General features: G+C 36.7%; 1 protein-coding gene across 1 annotated transcript in view; it reads right to left on the bottom strand.

Annotated features, from left to right (window-relative positions):
• Positions 1-3751: 3751 nt before the first annotated feature.
• LOC131051236 (GTP-binding protein At2g22870) overlaps positions 3752-13865 on the bottom strand; it is a 47840-nt gene continuing 37726 nt past the window's right edge. Inside the window, exons 3-4 of the mRNA XM_057985653.2 lie at positions 4578-4740; positions 3752-4471 (exon numbers count right to left, since the gene is read on the bottom strand). Of these exons, the coding sequence (XP_057841636.2) occupies positions 4253-4471; positions 4578-4740 (382 nt within the window). The 3' untranslated portion in view covers positions 3752-4252. The remainder of the gene's footprint in view (positions 4472-4577; positions 4741-13865) is intronic.

Here is a 13865-nt window from a genome sequence, read left to right as displayed (position 1 = left end):
ATTCCACATATTAAAAGGCCATGTCCATCCATCCAAACTATCAGTTAAAATAGGAAACAAAAAATTACTACTGGAAGTGTTTTAAGGATACAACCTCCATAAAGCTCACATATACCATTTGTACAGGGTAACTATATTTTAAAAAATCTATATAAGATATGCCAAGAGATGTCAAATTTCAAAATATTTAACATTCATAACTATGAATAAATCAAAATATTTAACATTCATAAATATGAATAAATCACCAGACCTTATACATGATAGGCTATCCATATCTAAACAAGGAGTGACTTCAGGAACTGCATTAAAACATCTTAAACAAGAAGGAAATTGCTGTAAAGAGGCTTGTATTCTTCAACAAAGACCATGGTGTGAAGGAATTTTGAACGAAGGGAACATCACAAGCAATGTTCGCCAAAAGAATCTGGTCAAATTGCTGGGATGCAGCGTCAAGGATCAAGAAAGTCTCTTGGTTTATGAATAAGTACCCAATAAAAGCCTCAACTACCATCTATATGGTTTCCCCTCTATCTTAGGCTAAATTGAAAATATTACTCTGAAGCTAATTACTATATTACCCTTCTGTTTAAACTTTATTTTTATCTGATGAATTTTGTTTTGAAGCAGATCCAATCTCGAAAAAGGTACTCTCAACTGGGAGAAGAGATTTGAAATAATACTAGGAGCAGCAGCAGGGTTAGCATATCTTCACCACGAAGCTGAGATTTGTATCACACACAGAGATACAAAAGCAAGCAATATCTTGTTAGATGAAATTTCAAACCCAAGATTGAAGTTTTTGGATTAGCAAGGCATTTCACTGAAGGTCAAACTCACGTAAGCACAAGAATTGCAGGAACTCGGTAAGTAAATCTAAAGCAGAAATCCCACGACTTATTATGGCATTAATGCAAGAATTGGTGCAAGCCAAGGTGCCTGTATCCACCGTGCTAGGACCTTGCTTATGTTCCCCTGTGCTATGCACAAGATCCTTACCAGCATCTTCCTGCCTACACTAAAATGGAATCTTTGGAATGCGGTATGGACAGCCATGAAAGCTAATGGATAGAGGGATTTTTCAGATGTTGCAGTTGCAACCGCTCTAGTAAACATGAATGCAAAATGTAGAAGCAAAGACATGGCAGGTGGAACATAACACCACTGAGAAAAACGATCTTATGGACGGCCATGATTGCAGGATAGGTAGAAAAGGGTTTGTTGGAAAGGTTATAAAAACTTTCAAGCAATCATAATTTTGCAGATTGTGAAAACAATTATAAAGACATGCACAATGTGTTTCATTCTACAGGCCACTTAAACAAAGATTGAAACGACATGCAGGTCATGGCAAAAGGTATCAACACTAACAGGTCTTAGAAAAAGAAATCCAAGTCACGGAAAAATAGAAAGAGATGAGCATTTGCAGACCATGGAATCAATTTTACTACAATGTAATCAAAGATGATGTACCTCCCTCGCCATGAATGCTTTGTTACCAATAATGTGCTATATAATCCACCTACTCCGCGACCTGCCTTCATCCTTGCTTGCCTCTGTCCATGTGTGTCTACTCAAAATATTATGTAACTGATCGCTCCAACCACTTAGTTTTCCACATTCTACAGTTACATAAAGCCAGTCGCAGGTGAGTTGTAATCCAGAAGGTTTGAATTCCATGAAGACATCAAATTTCACCCTGCATGGTTTTTGTTTACACAGATGGTTGCTGCCACTGTAGACACCTCTCGGGGTTATGAAATTTCAAACCCAAGATTGCAGATTTTGGATTAGCAGGGCACAGCACTGAAGGTCAAACTCACATAAGCACAGGAATTGCAGGAACTCTGTAAATTTAAAGCAGAAATCCCACAACTTATTATGGCATATATGTAAGAATTGGTGAAAGCCAAGGTGCCCGTATCCCCCTGCGCTATGCACAAGATCCTTACCAGCATGTTCCTGCCTACACTAAAATGCAATCTTTAGAACGTGGTATAGATGTCCATGAAAGCATAATGGATAGATCGATTTGTCAGATCTAGCAGTTGCAACTGCTCTAATAAACATGAATGCAAAATGTGGAAGCAAAGACAAGGCGTGTGGAACATAATACCACTGAGAAAAATGATCTTATGGATGGCCATGATTGCAGGATAGATAGAAAGGGGTTTGTTGGAAACTCGGAAAGTTTTAAAAAACTTTCAAGCAAATATAATTTTGCAGGTCATGAAAACAGTCATCAAGACATGCAGGATGTGATTCATTCTACAGGCCACTTAAACAAAGATTGAAATGACATGCAGGTCATGGCAAAAGGTATTAATATTAACAGATCTAAGAAAAAAAAATACAAGTCATGAAAAAAGAGAAAGAGATGGGCATTTGTAGGTCATGGAATCAATTTCACTACAATGCAATCAAAGATGATGTACCTCCCTCGCCATGAATGCTTTGTTACCAATAATGTACTATATAATCCACTTACTCTGTAACCTGCCTTTGTCCTCACTTGCCTCTGTCCATGTGTGTCTACTCACAAAATTATGTAACAGATCACTCCAACCACTTAGTCTTCCACTTTCTACAATTACATAAAGCCAGCCGCAGGTGAGTTGTAACCAGAAGGTTAGAATTCCATGAAGACATCGAATTTCATCCGGCATGGTTTTTGTTTACACAGATTGTTGCTGCCACTGTAGACGACTCTTGGCATAATTAGCCCTGTAAAGGAACTGTATAATAATGATTCTTTTTGGAAAATTACTGCAAACAAATTGTCTCGGCAAGTAATTATTTCTTACATCACAAAATCAGCAGTAGTGACCATTACTAAAAATTAAGTCTCGTGTCAATTTCTTCATTATCATATCATAGATTATGTCTTGGTAAAGAAAATCTATATATGAAATGTTAGAGGCATTAAGAAAAGTATATATATCATTCTTTTAATTTATTTGCAGATACTTTCTTTTGTACGAAACAATTATCACTGCAAAAGATTAAACAATCTCCTATTATAAAAGAAACACCCTAGGTCAAATAAGTGGTGATCAATTATCTTGGAGTGAAAGGATTTGGGTACAACTAAGATCATCCAATTTGTATCAGACATATATCTACAAGACGAGATTGGCATTTAATACAGCTTCTCTTCCTCAATCATATGCAATCATGCAGAACCATTTATTGACAGTTCTCTGAAAGAATTAGAACAATTTTGATTATTTTTATAACCTAAATGGCATTGATAATGACTACCACGTCACATCTTGCAATTTGCACGTAGTCATGGACAAAAGGATGCAGGCATTAGAAACTTGAAAATTAAATTGCATTGATCACTAACAGATAACACAAAACTTAAGGGAATGCAGCATGCCAAAAATTTAACTAAATTTGGTAATGCAAGAACATCTTCCTTCAGCTCCTTTCTTTTCCTCATTAGTCGTTCAAGTATAAAAGAATTGAAATGGACCTTAAGGTGAGTTTTCCTCATCGATCAACTTGTGGGGAATCTGACTTGAACATTATCTCTGACATTGACTCATAGTTTAATAAGCATATTACTTTAGTCAGATCCAGGAGTTGACTCCATTGATAAGAATGCATGTCTTGAAACCTTTTAGCGGACCATTTTAAAAATTGTTAATCTAATAATTCTTTTAATTAAATCTATATTCTTTAAGTACTTTATTGTGTCAGTCATGCATGGATTTCATCTATATAATTTACTTAGCTTTATACCTGCTAAAGAGCTTCAAAACCATACTGATTAAAAAAATTACGATTTGACAAATTATCACAAAATAAATGCACGAAGATTAAATTTATTTCCCATCATTTTCCTTTTCAGTTGAATGAATTCTTGCAGATGCCCCAATCTGCTTGCAATTGATAAGTGAATCTCTTCTTTTTACCAAGAGATTTCCCAACAACTCGTATCTTTGACCTCACATTGTTGTAAAGGATTCGCTCATACTTGTCAATCAGACTAGCACAGCCAAAAGTGACGGTAACCTGTGACTATGTCACAAAAAACAGAAGGTCCTGAGAGTATCAAGTCCAATCCACCTGCATCTGTGAATTTTTCAGAATATACATAATTGATCTGAGACATAGGTTCAGTTATCTCAACTTCAAGAATCCATGACATCCAAAAGGTATCTTCATGTAATCTCTGAGAGTGACATAACGTACATTTGAGCAGCCTTGGTTTTCTATATTCTTAAAATGCTCCCACTATATCTGGCTAGTGTGCTAACCAGTAGTTTCTCAACTGTGCAATATGTAGCAGCATTTCATCCCTTCCTTGGTTGGTGACACTGCTTGTCATTATCCATGGGGGAGTTTCTTCAAAGAACTCTCTAATCAAATTTTGGAAGTCATTAACATTTTCTGATGGTCGTTTATTGCCACCTTTTTTCTTCTTCCTTTTGTCACATTTTGTAAATACAAAAGTCATTGGAATCTAGACACAAGAATTCAAGTTAGAATGATCAACTAAATTAAAAAAAATATATAGGTGGCAAATCAAACAAGAACCATATCCTATTAAAAAAGGTACACATACATACCTTATTTTGCCCAAGCCAAGTAGCACAGTCAATATCAATTTGTTTGGCAGGGATGCTGGCATCAATCAGTAGCAACACAGAGACTAAAGTTTTCCTGCTCAGAAAGTAATCTTTTGTAAATTCATTCCAATCAGTCCGGACTGCATGAGGAGCAATTGCATACCTGTGATCATACATGATAGACATTTAGCTCTCAAGTCAAATACACCTAACCAAATAAGAGAATAAGATCCAATCTATTTCCATAATGTATATTGCCCGTATGCAAAATTGTTTTTGTAGATCTAATATCATGTCCACTACATTTCCTTATTCAATGTTAGTTAAGAATTCTGAGTCATAATTGTTGGTGTGATTAAGGTGTTGTAACTAGTGAGTTCATCACCTAGGTCCTAATCACACATGTTACCTACGTTTACATAGGGAACACATAGGATTCTTCCCACTTTAAGTTGAAAATTATCACTTTTCCACCATAAGTGGATAAGTTATTACTTTGTCTCATATCATAAGATTAAAATTTAAGACACTTGTCATAAGCTTATGCTATCATTTGTCTCACCTTGGCCTATATAACCAAGGGTCTCTCATACATTGTAAATACATTCTATTTGCATTCTTGATGGAATACAATTTATTATTGTCATGGTTTTTATTGTGCTTTCCATTAGGCCTCTAGATCATAGGTGGTTATATAGCCAAATCTCACAATAATTATCTAGAGACATGTTGGTATAGGTATCAATACAGATGCATACATACAGATTAGGATATGTGTGTAAATGAATAAGGATACGTGCATACATACACACATACACACATACATGCACACGTACACACATACACACACACACACATATGTTAGGGTTTAGGAAAATTGAAGCATTAAACAATATTAATTATGATGTAGAATAAAAGAAGCAAAAATAACAATTCACAAATTTAACGCGGTTCACCCAATGTGGACTAAATCTACAAAGTAGCAGTCGTCAACTATCTTTTTATTATCGAGCGAAGAGAAAATTACAATATGATGATTTTCACATTCCACAACCACTTATTTATCAAGCCTTTTTGATGGTTTACAAAGGTCAATTTACATACCAAGATAATAGACAACAACTTTATTAAATAATGGGTAATATTTGCATCGGGGGTGCTGCCCCTAACAGCCCCTATTGGGGGCATTGCCCCCAAACCCCTATTGTAGGCTCCCTTCCCAGGCCCCATAGGAGGGGCTTTGTCCCCCCCCTACACTCCCACGTAGTTGATTTGGGGGGGAAATGAGGCTAAAAAAGTTACCAAAATTTAAGCCAAAAACATGATCAGTCACCACATACCAACAACATACACATGCACGCACACATACATACACACACATCACCAAAATTTATCAGTACTGGAACTGGGACATGGCCCTCGTTTGTATGTTGGAGTTTCCTTGTAACTATGCTATGAGCATAGAAAACCACTTATAATACATATAATCTCTAGTAATGCATATTGAAAATTTGTGCTAATAAACACGGTCAATGCATTGCATTCCTTACAGGTGTCTAGTCAACAACTGTCATTGTAATTATTGTCAACCGAAACTTTAGATCCGGAAACTTAATCTTTTGCATCATTGAAAAGCTCTCACACAACAACAACTCCCTGTGTTTTGATGCCCTCGCATAGTTAAAGAGAGCATGAGATGAAAGATTTGAAAAGAAAGAGGTATTTGCTGGTGTCGGACAAATGTTACTTAGCCACAAGAAATGATATGGCCAAGGAAATATAGGGCATATTAATTATTCTCAAATGAAAGTTTGATATATTCTATAAACCAGAATGCTAGTTCATCAAGTTTTCAAATTCTTATTATTTGCTAGATTGATTTTTAACAAAAAAAATTGTTTCTTATGACAACCAAAACTTTAAAATAATGATGACCACAATTCTTCAGACACAATTGCTTGAGACTGCAGTTTGAACAATATTTAAAAACGTGTAATTTTTTCACATCATGTGGACAAAGCAAGGAGTGAAGATAAAAGGCTAATTGGAGCAAAGAAAAAACAATCAAATTTGGAGAATGGTAAATGCTCGTTGGAAAGGAAACCACCAAGGGAATATTTAAAGAAATTTTTGATACTCGCAAAGACATACAAATACACAAATAATCAAAAAGTGTTTCTTCAATTCAGCAACCAAATATGTGATTGACCAAATATGGGGAGTTGGTTATAATTTTCTTCCTACATGACAGCTATTAGTCAACATTCACATAAATTTCCACATACAATAAACAGGCAGGTTTCTTCTTACCTTGCTCACCATGTTTCATTGGGATTTTCTTATGCAAGAGTTTCTAGATGACATTCCAATTAAAAGCAAAGTAGGAAAGGAGAATCGTTTACAATGTGATATTAAGCATCAAAGGCCACTAATATGATAGCATTACCCCAAAATTGGTAGGATTTAGGATTGGCAATTGTTCCTTATTTTTTCCCAAGTTTCCTTTTGCGTATAAAGTAGCAACAAATAAACTTTATTGCATTCTAATAAGCCAGCTATTTTTTTAGTCATCTGTCATCTTTGGGCAGTTGTTATGGGATTATTGCAAGTGGTTGCCAATGATTGTGGTCAGATTGGCAACCACTGGGCATTTTAAATAAGTTCATCTTAGTCAGAGTCGTATTTGTGCACAGTTCTACCTGTTCTACATTACTGTCTCAGACACTTCCTTGTTATAAAGCTATTATTGTTATTCATCTGCAATCAATTGGTATGTACTGTTATGTTTTACAGTTTTATATATAAAGAAATTGATAGTGTAACAATTTAGTAGTAAATATTTGGTGCCGTTGCCCACATGAAGTTGGGTTAGATTTCTACAAAGTCAGCGCCAGTTAACAATACTTATTGACAACATTAGAAAGATGAAAATGTAAATGGTTAGGCATATGATTCTATCAACAACTATCAACAAAGTAATAGAACCAAATCGAGAATGAGAGAACAATCTCACAAGAGATATTCAACCTCATGGGATCTTTGTAGACAAAAAAATGTTCACAAAGACTCAAAGAAATCAAGTACCACATGATACAATTTCAAACAACATGGTGGTAAGAGAAGACATGAACAAACTCTCCTATTGTCTATCCTAACTCCTTGTGAAGCATAACATTATACTCCAAGAGCTTCATGCTAGATGTGACTGCAAAGCACGTAGACAAAAAATAATCCAGCAGTACAAAGAAAGGTGTCGCTGAAAGGAAGAAGAGAATGAAGATCAATGCCATATGCAACAAAATTAATGTCATTAAGCCCAAACAAAGGCAAGAGAAGATCACAATGTGGTTAGGTAACAGACCAAGAAATCAAATGATCTTTTAGACTAGTGAAGCAGCCAGAATGAAGGAAACTACAAGTAACGGCCAAAGAAAACCCATCAATGCGTTTTTTGCGCAATTGTTGGAGCCAAAATAAAAGTTGGAGTTGCAACAAAGAAATCTAAACAACCAACCAACTTCAACAAATAGCCCACAAATTAACCAAAGACGATGGGTAGAGAATGCAAGGCAGCTTATCCTTCCTAAGGAATCCTAAGGAAGTTTTGATCTTTCTAACCAGGTTAAGTTGGAGGTTCTAGTAGAAGATTTGACCAGATCATTGGAGCAGACAGCACTCCCTCTTACTGAAGAAAGTCTTCATTTTGAGATGGAATGAGAGGGCTTCTTCATGGGAGTAGAAAGATAAGTGTATGAAGTTGAACACAATATTCGCGGTATTAAAGAAAATGAACCAAAGACACCAAGACAAAGGATTGGATTGGAGAGAAGGGAGCTCGACGTTGATACCAATAGGCAATGGAACAAAGATAGAAGATTCAACTGTGTCCAAGAGTGCTAAAAAAACAAAGGAGTGTCTAAATATTAACTTGAGAAGGTTTCAATCACTATAGTCACATCAAGGATACCCAACAATGGTGACTCCAGTAGCCAATTCAAGTGGTGAAAGGTAAAAGCTACATACATTCATCCGCAACATATCCAAAGATCCACTATGGCTTTGTAAAATCTGTGAAACCATTTGGTCTACTAATGGGTATATTGATCATGCTATTTGGTTGCGTTCATTTCAAGCCACACTTGGGGGGTGGCAATTGATTCGCATGCAAATGTCTCACCAATTAATAAAAAAGTTAAAGAAACTATAAAAAAGCCTTCAAGCAAGAATTCAAACATGTTTGTGACAACAATGAAATTGTCGCCAAGATATACATAACAGTAGACATAAGGCATGAGAATTTGTGAGCGTACAATTGTAGGCTCAAGGAATTAGTGGGGAAACTTGAGATAAAGCTAGCAAACGAACTAAAGAAATGTTGGTTCATAGAAGGTTTGACATCCTCATTGAGAAGAAATATGAAGTTTGTGCCACCTTCAACATAAAAAGAGGCATATAATAGGCCAATGGATGAAGAGGAAGGTGATTCCAATGCAAGAAGTGATAAAGAACTAGAATTGATTCAAACACTATGAAGGGCCATGCTTCAAATGATGAACAAACTTAATGCAGATAAATGAGAATCTAGTAAAGAGCCAAGAGATGTTTGGCATATGGATTGCAAGATAAAGGACCACACCAAGGTTAATTGCCCTAAAAAGATGTCTTGTGAAATTTGTCAAATAATGGGCCATTTGACCAAGGAGTATTTGTATAGTTTGAAGAATAAACATATGCAAGTACTCTTCACTCCAAAAGAACAATCAACTCCAACAACTACATCTCCAAAGCCACAAAACAACAAGAATGCATCTACAGGCAACTATCATAACTAAAGGAATAATAGAAGACAAAATAATAAAAGTGGGGGAGGTTGGGATTGAATATAATCCAAATTCTATTATACAAAGTCAGTGTAGTGAATGAGGCCATCTTGTCAGGGACTGCCTAAGAAGTCAAAACAACAAGGGATTACTTTGCAAATGGTATAGACCTAGCAATCACGATGATACTAGATATTTGTAGCAAAAATCTACTATAAACATCAACAAGATTGATGATATAACATAGAACAAAGAAGTATCAGGGGCAACACGTGCCCAAGGAAAGAAGTCCAAATATCCAAACACACATACAAAAAAAGAAAAAATCTTCAAAGCACAAGCAAAGGGGGAACATTTATCACAAACAAGTGTTGCCACTCCAACAAGCGAATATGACAGAAAATTGACTTGAGTCAAATAAAACAATTAAAAGGCTAGTATTGCAAACAAACATACTAATCAAACTATAGCCAATATAGTAAGTGATCATCATTGAATTGAGGAATGCTATAGCCAATATAGTAATTGATTGTGATAAAAAAGAGCATGGAAGAAAGAATAAAGAATAATAACGAGGATCCAATAATCAAGCCTCCACTATGTGGGGATAAGGTGATTGATCCTATGCTACTTATAGTAGGTTTTTGAAGATATTAGCTATGGTGCACATGGAGATACTAAGGAATAACCTCATTATTACATTTATGAATGGCACGTTTGGTGAGAATGTACTCCCAAAAAATACTTGGTGAAGTTTGGGCAAAATGACTATTTGGTCTCAAACCTTACTTGTGGGAGAAAATCAACAAGGGATCAAAGTGCTCAAAGTTCTGATGGCATAAAAGGTACCAATTGCCATGTAATCATTTGTATATCTCGTTGCATAAAAAGGCATATTGTGCATTTTTGAGTTGTGGATGGTTGATAGCAGCCAAAGAATATTAAAGTTGAGAAAAAACACTTTTCATTCAAATAAGGGTAGTGTTGACGTGTTTTTTATGACAGCACCTAACACAAAATAAAGTTGCCTAATGGTCACTTCACTGTCTCTTGATCAAAGTACGATTGTATGTTGAGATTTTCGTGAGTTCAAACAATCGACTCCAAGGTTCCTTCTCACAATGGACGTGACTCGGTTGGCTGATGTGATTGTTGGTAATCCAAGAGGACTTACGTTTAAATCATTCTTTCACTTCTTCGCTGTGGCTGGAACTTCATCATCAGATATAGCAATTCTGCAATGCTTTTGCTTCAAATGAACTGAAATTAAAGGAGAAAGGGTTAGAACAATCTAAGTCTACTCCTAAGGGCAGTGATATCAATAGATAATGCTTAGTGGACAAAATTCAAATAAAACAAGCTCTGCTTCACCAAGTTTAACTACAACTCCGCAAGAGCCGATGCAATATTCTGAGGATGTTGAAGGATTTTCACATTGTGAAAGTGCATTTGAATACCCAACACAGTGCAATCCAAACGACTATTCACAATTGAACTTAGCACAAATTTGGTGGCTCGGGCTGACTTTACACTACAACTTATAATCAACAAGATGCAAAACGTATGAACCATGGAAATTCATCAAACGCTATTACATTCTCCATTGAAATCAAAGCACTATACTACTTCTACTCTAAGTGAGGAAGGTGAAACCAAGCAAGTTTTGAAAAATAACTTAAGGGGACACCATCAGAGAACAATGTTTCATTGTTATTATCTCAAAAAAATTATCACAACAATTTCATACAAATATCCCTCCTTTTTAAATGAGGGGGGTCACCCCTTTATATAGGCTTCATGCCTTGGCTACATGCAATTTCCTAATAAGGGTTTTCCCTGAAAGATTCCCACACGTGATGCAACAAGGTGGGAATCAACAATAAATGCCCATTATGCCCATATACAATTAATTACAATCCTGCCAAAAATGGCACCCATAAAGCATTAATTAACCATTACATTCAAAAAGTGCCCACTATGCAATGAATGCACCCTCATGCAAAAGATCGCCCATTGTGCAATAAAGATTCCTCCATGCAAAACTGCGCACGCTGCCATAAATGCCCATCATCCCCCCATGCGACAACTGCATGCAAAAGAATCAATCATGATGCCTTAAATGTGACGGTTGCATGCAAAAGAATCAGTCGTGATGCCTTAAATGTGATGGTTGCATGCAAAAAAATGTTCAATTAATTCATCATGCGCTGACCTGGTTGCCACTTGGCGAGAAACCCTAGGAGAGAGAAAACTTTTGGAGAGAGAAAACTTTATCCGGGAAGCATTTTCTTGAAGTTTTGAATTTTCCTTGTTCTAGAGGAGATTTTTCATCAATTTTCAACATCTATTTTTTCAATTTTGACCTTCGGGGTCCAGGAGAGAAATTCTCTCACAAATCCAAATCTGAAAATTTTATGAAATTTGGATGAATTTGATGCCTGAACCCGGAATTTTTTTTTCTCGGTTCATCCTTGACCTTCAATTTCCATGCCTTAGAATTTTTTCACCCTTTCACTTTTTCTTTGATTTTCCTTGACTTCCCTCCTGACTTGGGCGCTATTTGACCATAATGGAGGAATTTTTCATTTTCACACTTTTCCAGGGCACCTTGGAATTGGTGTCCTTCCTTGACCCTAGGCGTTATTTGCACTAGGTGGAGGAAATTCAACTTTTTTGGATTTTCCATGGCATCCTCAATTTGGCGCCACTCTACACACTTGGGCGCTAAATAAGCATAGTTCCTCCACACCCCCTTTCTAGCACCCTTCTTCCTCCTTGGGCACCAAAACACCCTAGTGATGGAATTTTCATTTTGCCAACTTTCCTTGGCATCCACATCCTAGCGCCCACACTTGCATTTGGGTGCCCAAAACACATGAGCAAGGAATTTGGGGGGGTTGGAGGAAATTCCTTCATCACCTCACTTTTGCACCCTTCTTCTAGAATGAGTGCCATTTCCTCATGTCCAGGGAATGATGGATTTTTCCCTTTGGTTGCCTTTCAGACTTAATCAAAATGTTGCTCAATTGCCAGATTGGGATGTCGTGTGAAATTGAAGTGCTTTGTCATGCCAAACTTAGAAGATTTTTCAAGTTTTCCCCTTCTGGGATGGGCGTCCATACTTAGCCATTTGTTTTTTATCAGTGGCCTGCCTTTTCAGACTTTTCGGATTTAGACAATTCTTTAGGAATGTTCAGTCTTCGGTGTCTTCTTGTGAAGAGCCTGCCAAAATAGACTTTTCCAAAATAGTAAGTGTTTCAAAATGTTAGGATTAGGGCAAAACAAGTCAAGAAAGCACTTACTAAAAATAGAAACTGCTAAAAGCACTAAGTTTGATTTTTGGCAAAATTAGACAAATCCAGGAGGCAGTGAAATCCCTAAAAAATAAGAACTTTCTAAAAATAGAAAGGTGCTTAGAATTCGCTCAAATTTCATGTACAGGTTTCTTAAAGGGTCCAAATTCCCATGCAACATTCTGTTTTCCCAAAACCCTAAAGAAAAGGCCTCAAATTCAAGTCTAAAGGTCAAAACCCTAAAATAGACAAAAAAGCTCCATACTTAACCAAATTTGCTCAAACAAGCTGCAAACTTGATCAAATTGAGCCCAAAACACTTGCAAACCGGGGAAACTGAAAAGAGCATAGCGAAAAGAGTTGGCAATTGACACTCATCTGGTGGTTTCCGGTGGATGATTATTGGCTTAGGGTTGTCATTGATGGCAACTCTTCATGGAGATCCGATCCGGCGGTCGTAATTCCTCTTATCCGGAAGTAGGTGTTAACCGGTAGAGTGTTGACCGGTATTTCAAATAGGACAAAGCATTATTGGGTCCAAATGCTCTCCGGTGATTGCGGTGCATTGAATCGTGTTCCTGTTGATTGGGCCGACTTAGATACATTATTTTGGTGATCCACACTTATCTTTTTGGATCCGGTCAAGCCGACCTATAACTACACGTTACACCTTCAGGCCGACATGATGTATGATCTATTTTGTGGGTACCGGTATATAAGTTTGGTATGGGCGATCTTTTTGGTGGATGATGTGATTGTATGCGAGTGAGAGGTGATCTAGAATCCATTTTGGCACAGTTTCACATGCGCATTCTTGATCCGGTAGCTGACTGAGACAGTGTACAGGGCAGAACAGAGCAGAATAGAGAAGGTGATCCAGTCAGTGTTTTTGCACTTAATCGGAACTCATCCAAGCATAATAGATGATATTTCAGAGTTCATACATTGTAATTCATCACTGTAACAGCTTTTTAAGTCAGTGAGACTTCCCTGAGGGTTGTAGCCTTCCGGGTTATTGTAATTAACAGTGAGCTCTAGGCAGTGTGCCTGAATACCTGTGCATTCCCATTTTGTAATATTGTTTTGCTACTGGCCATAGTGGAATAATATTGTGGGTTCAAATCCCACTGTGGTTGTTCCCATTTGGGTTTTACGTGAAAATCCGGTGTTATGAT

This window comes from Cryptomeria japonica, chromosome 6 (assembly GCF_030272615.1).
Source record: "Cryptomeria japonica chromosome 6, Sugi_1.0, whole genome shotgun sequence".
Lineage (NCBI taxonomy): Eukaryota > Viridiplantae > Streptophyta > Pinopsida > Cupressales > Cupressaceae > Cryptomeria > Cryptomeria japonica.
Note: the sequence above shows the minus strand (reverse complement) of the source record. Positions and strands in the feature narration are given on the sequence as shown.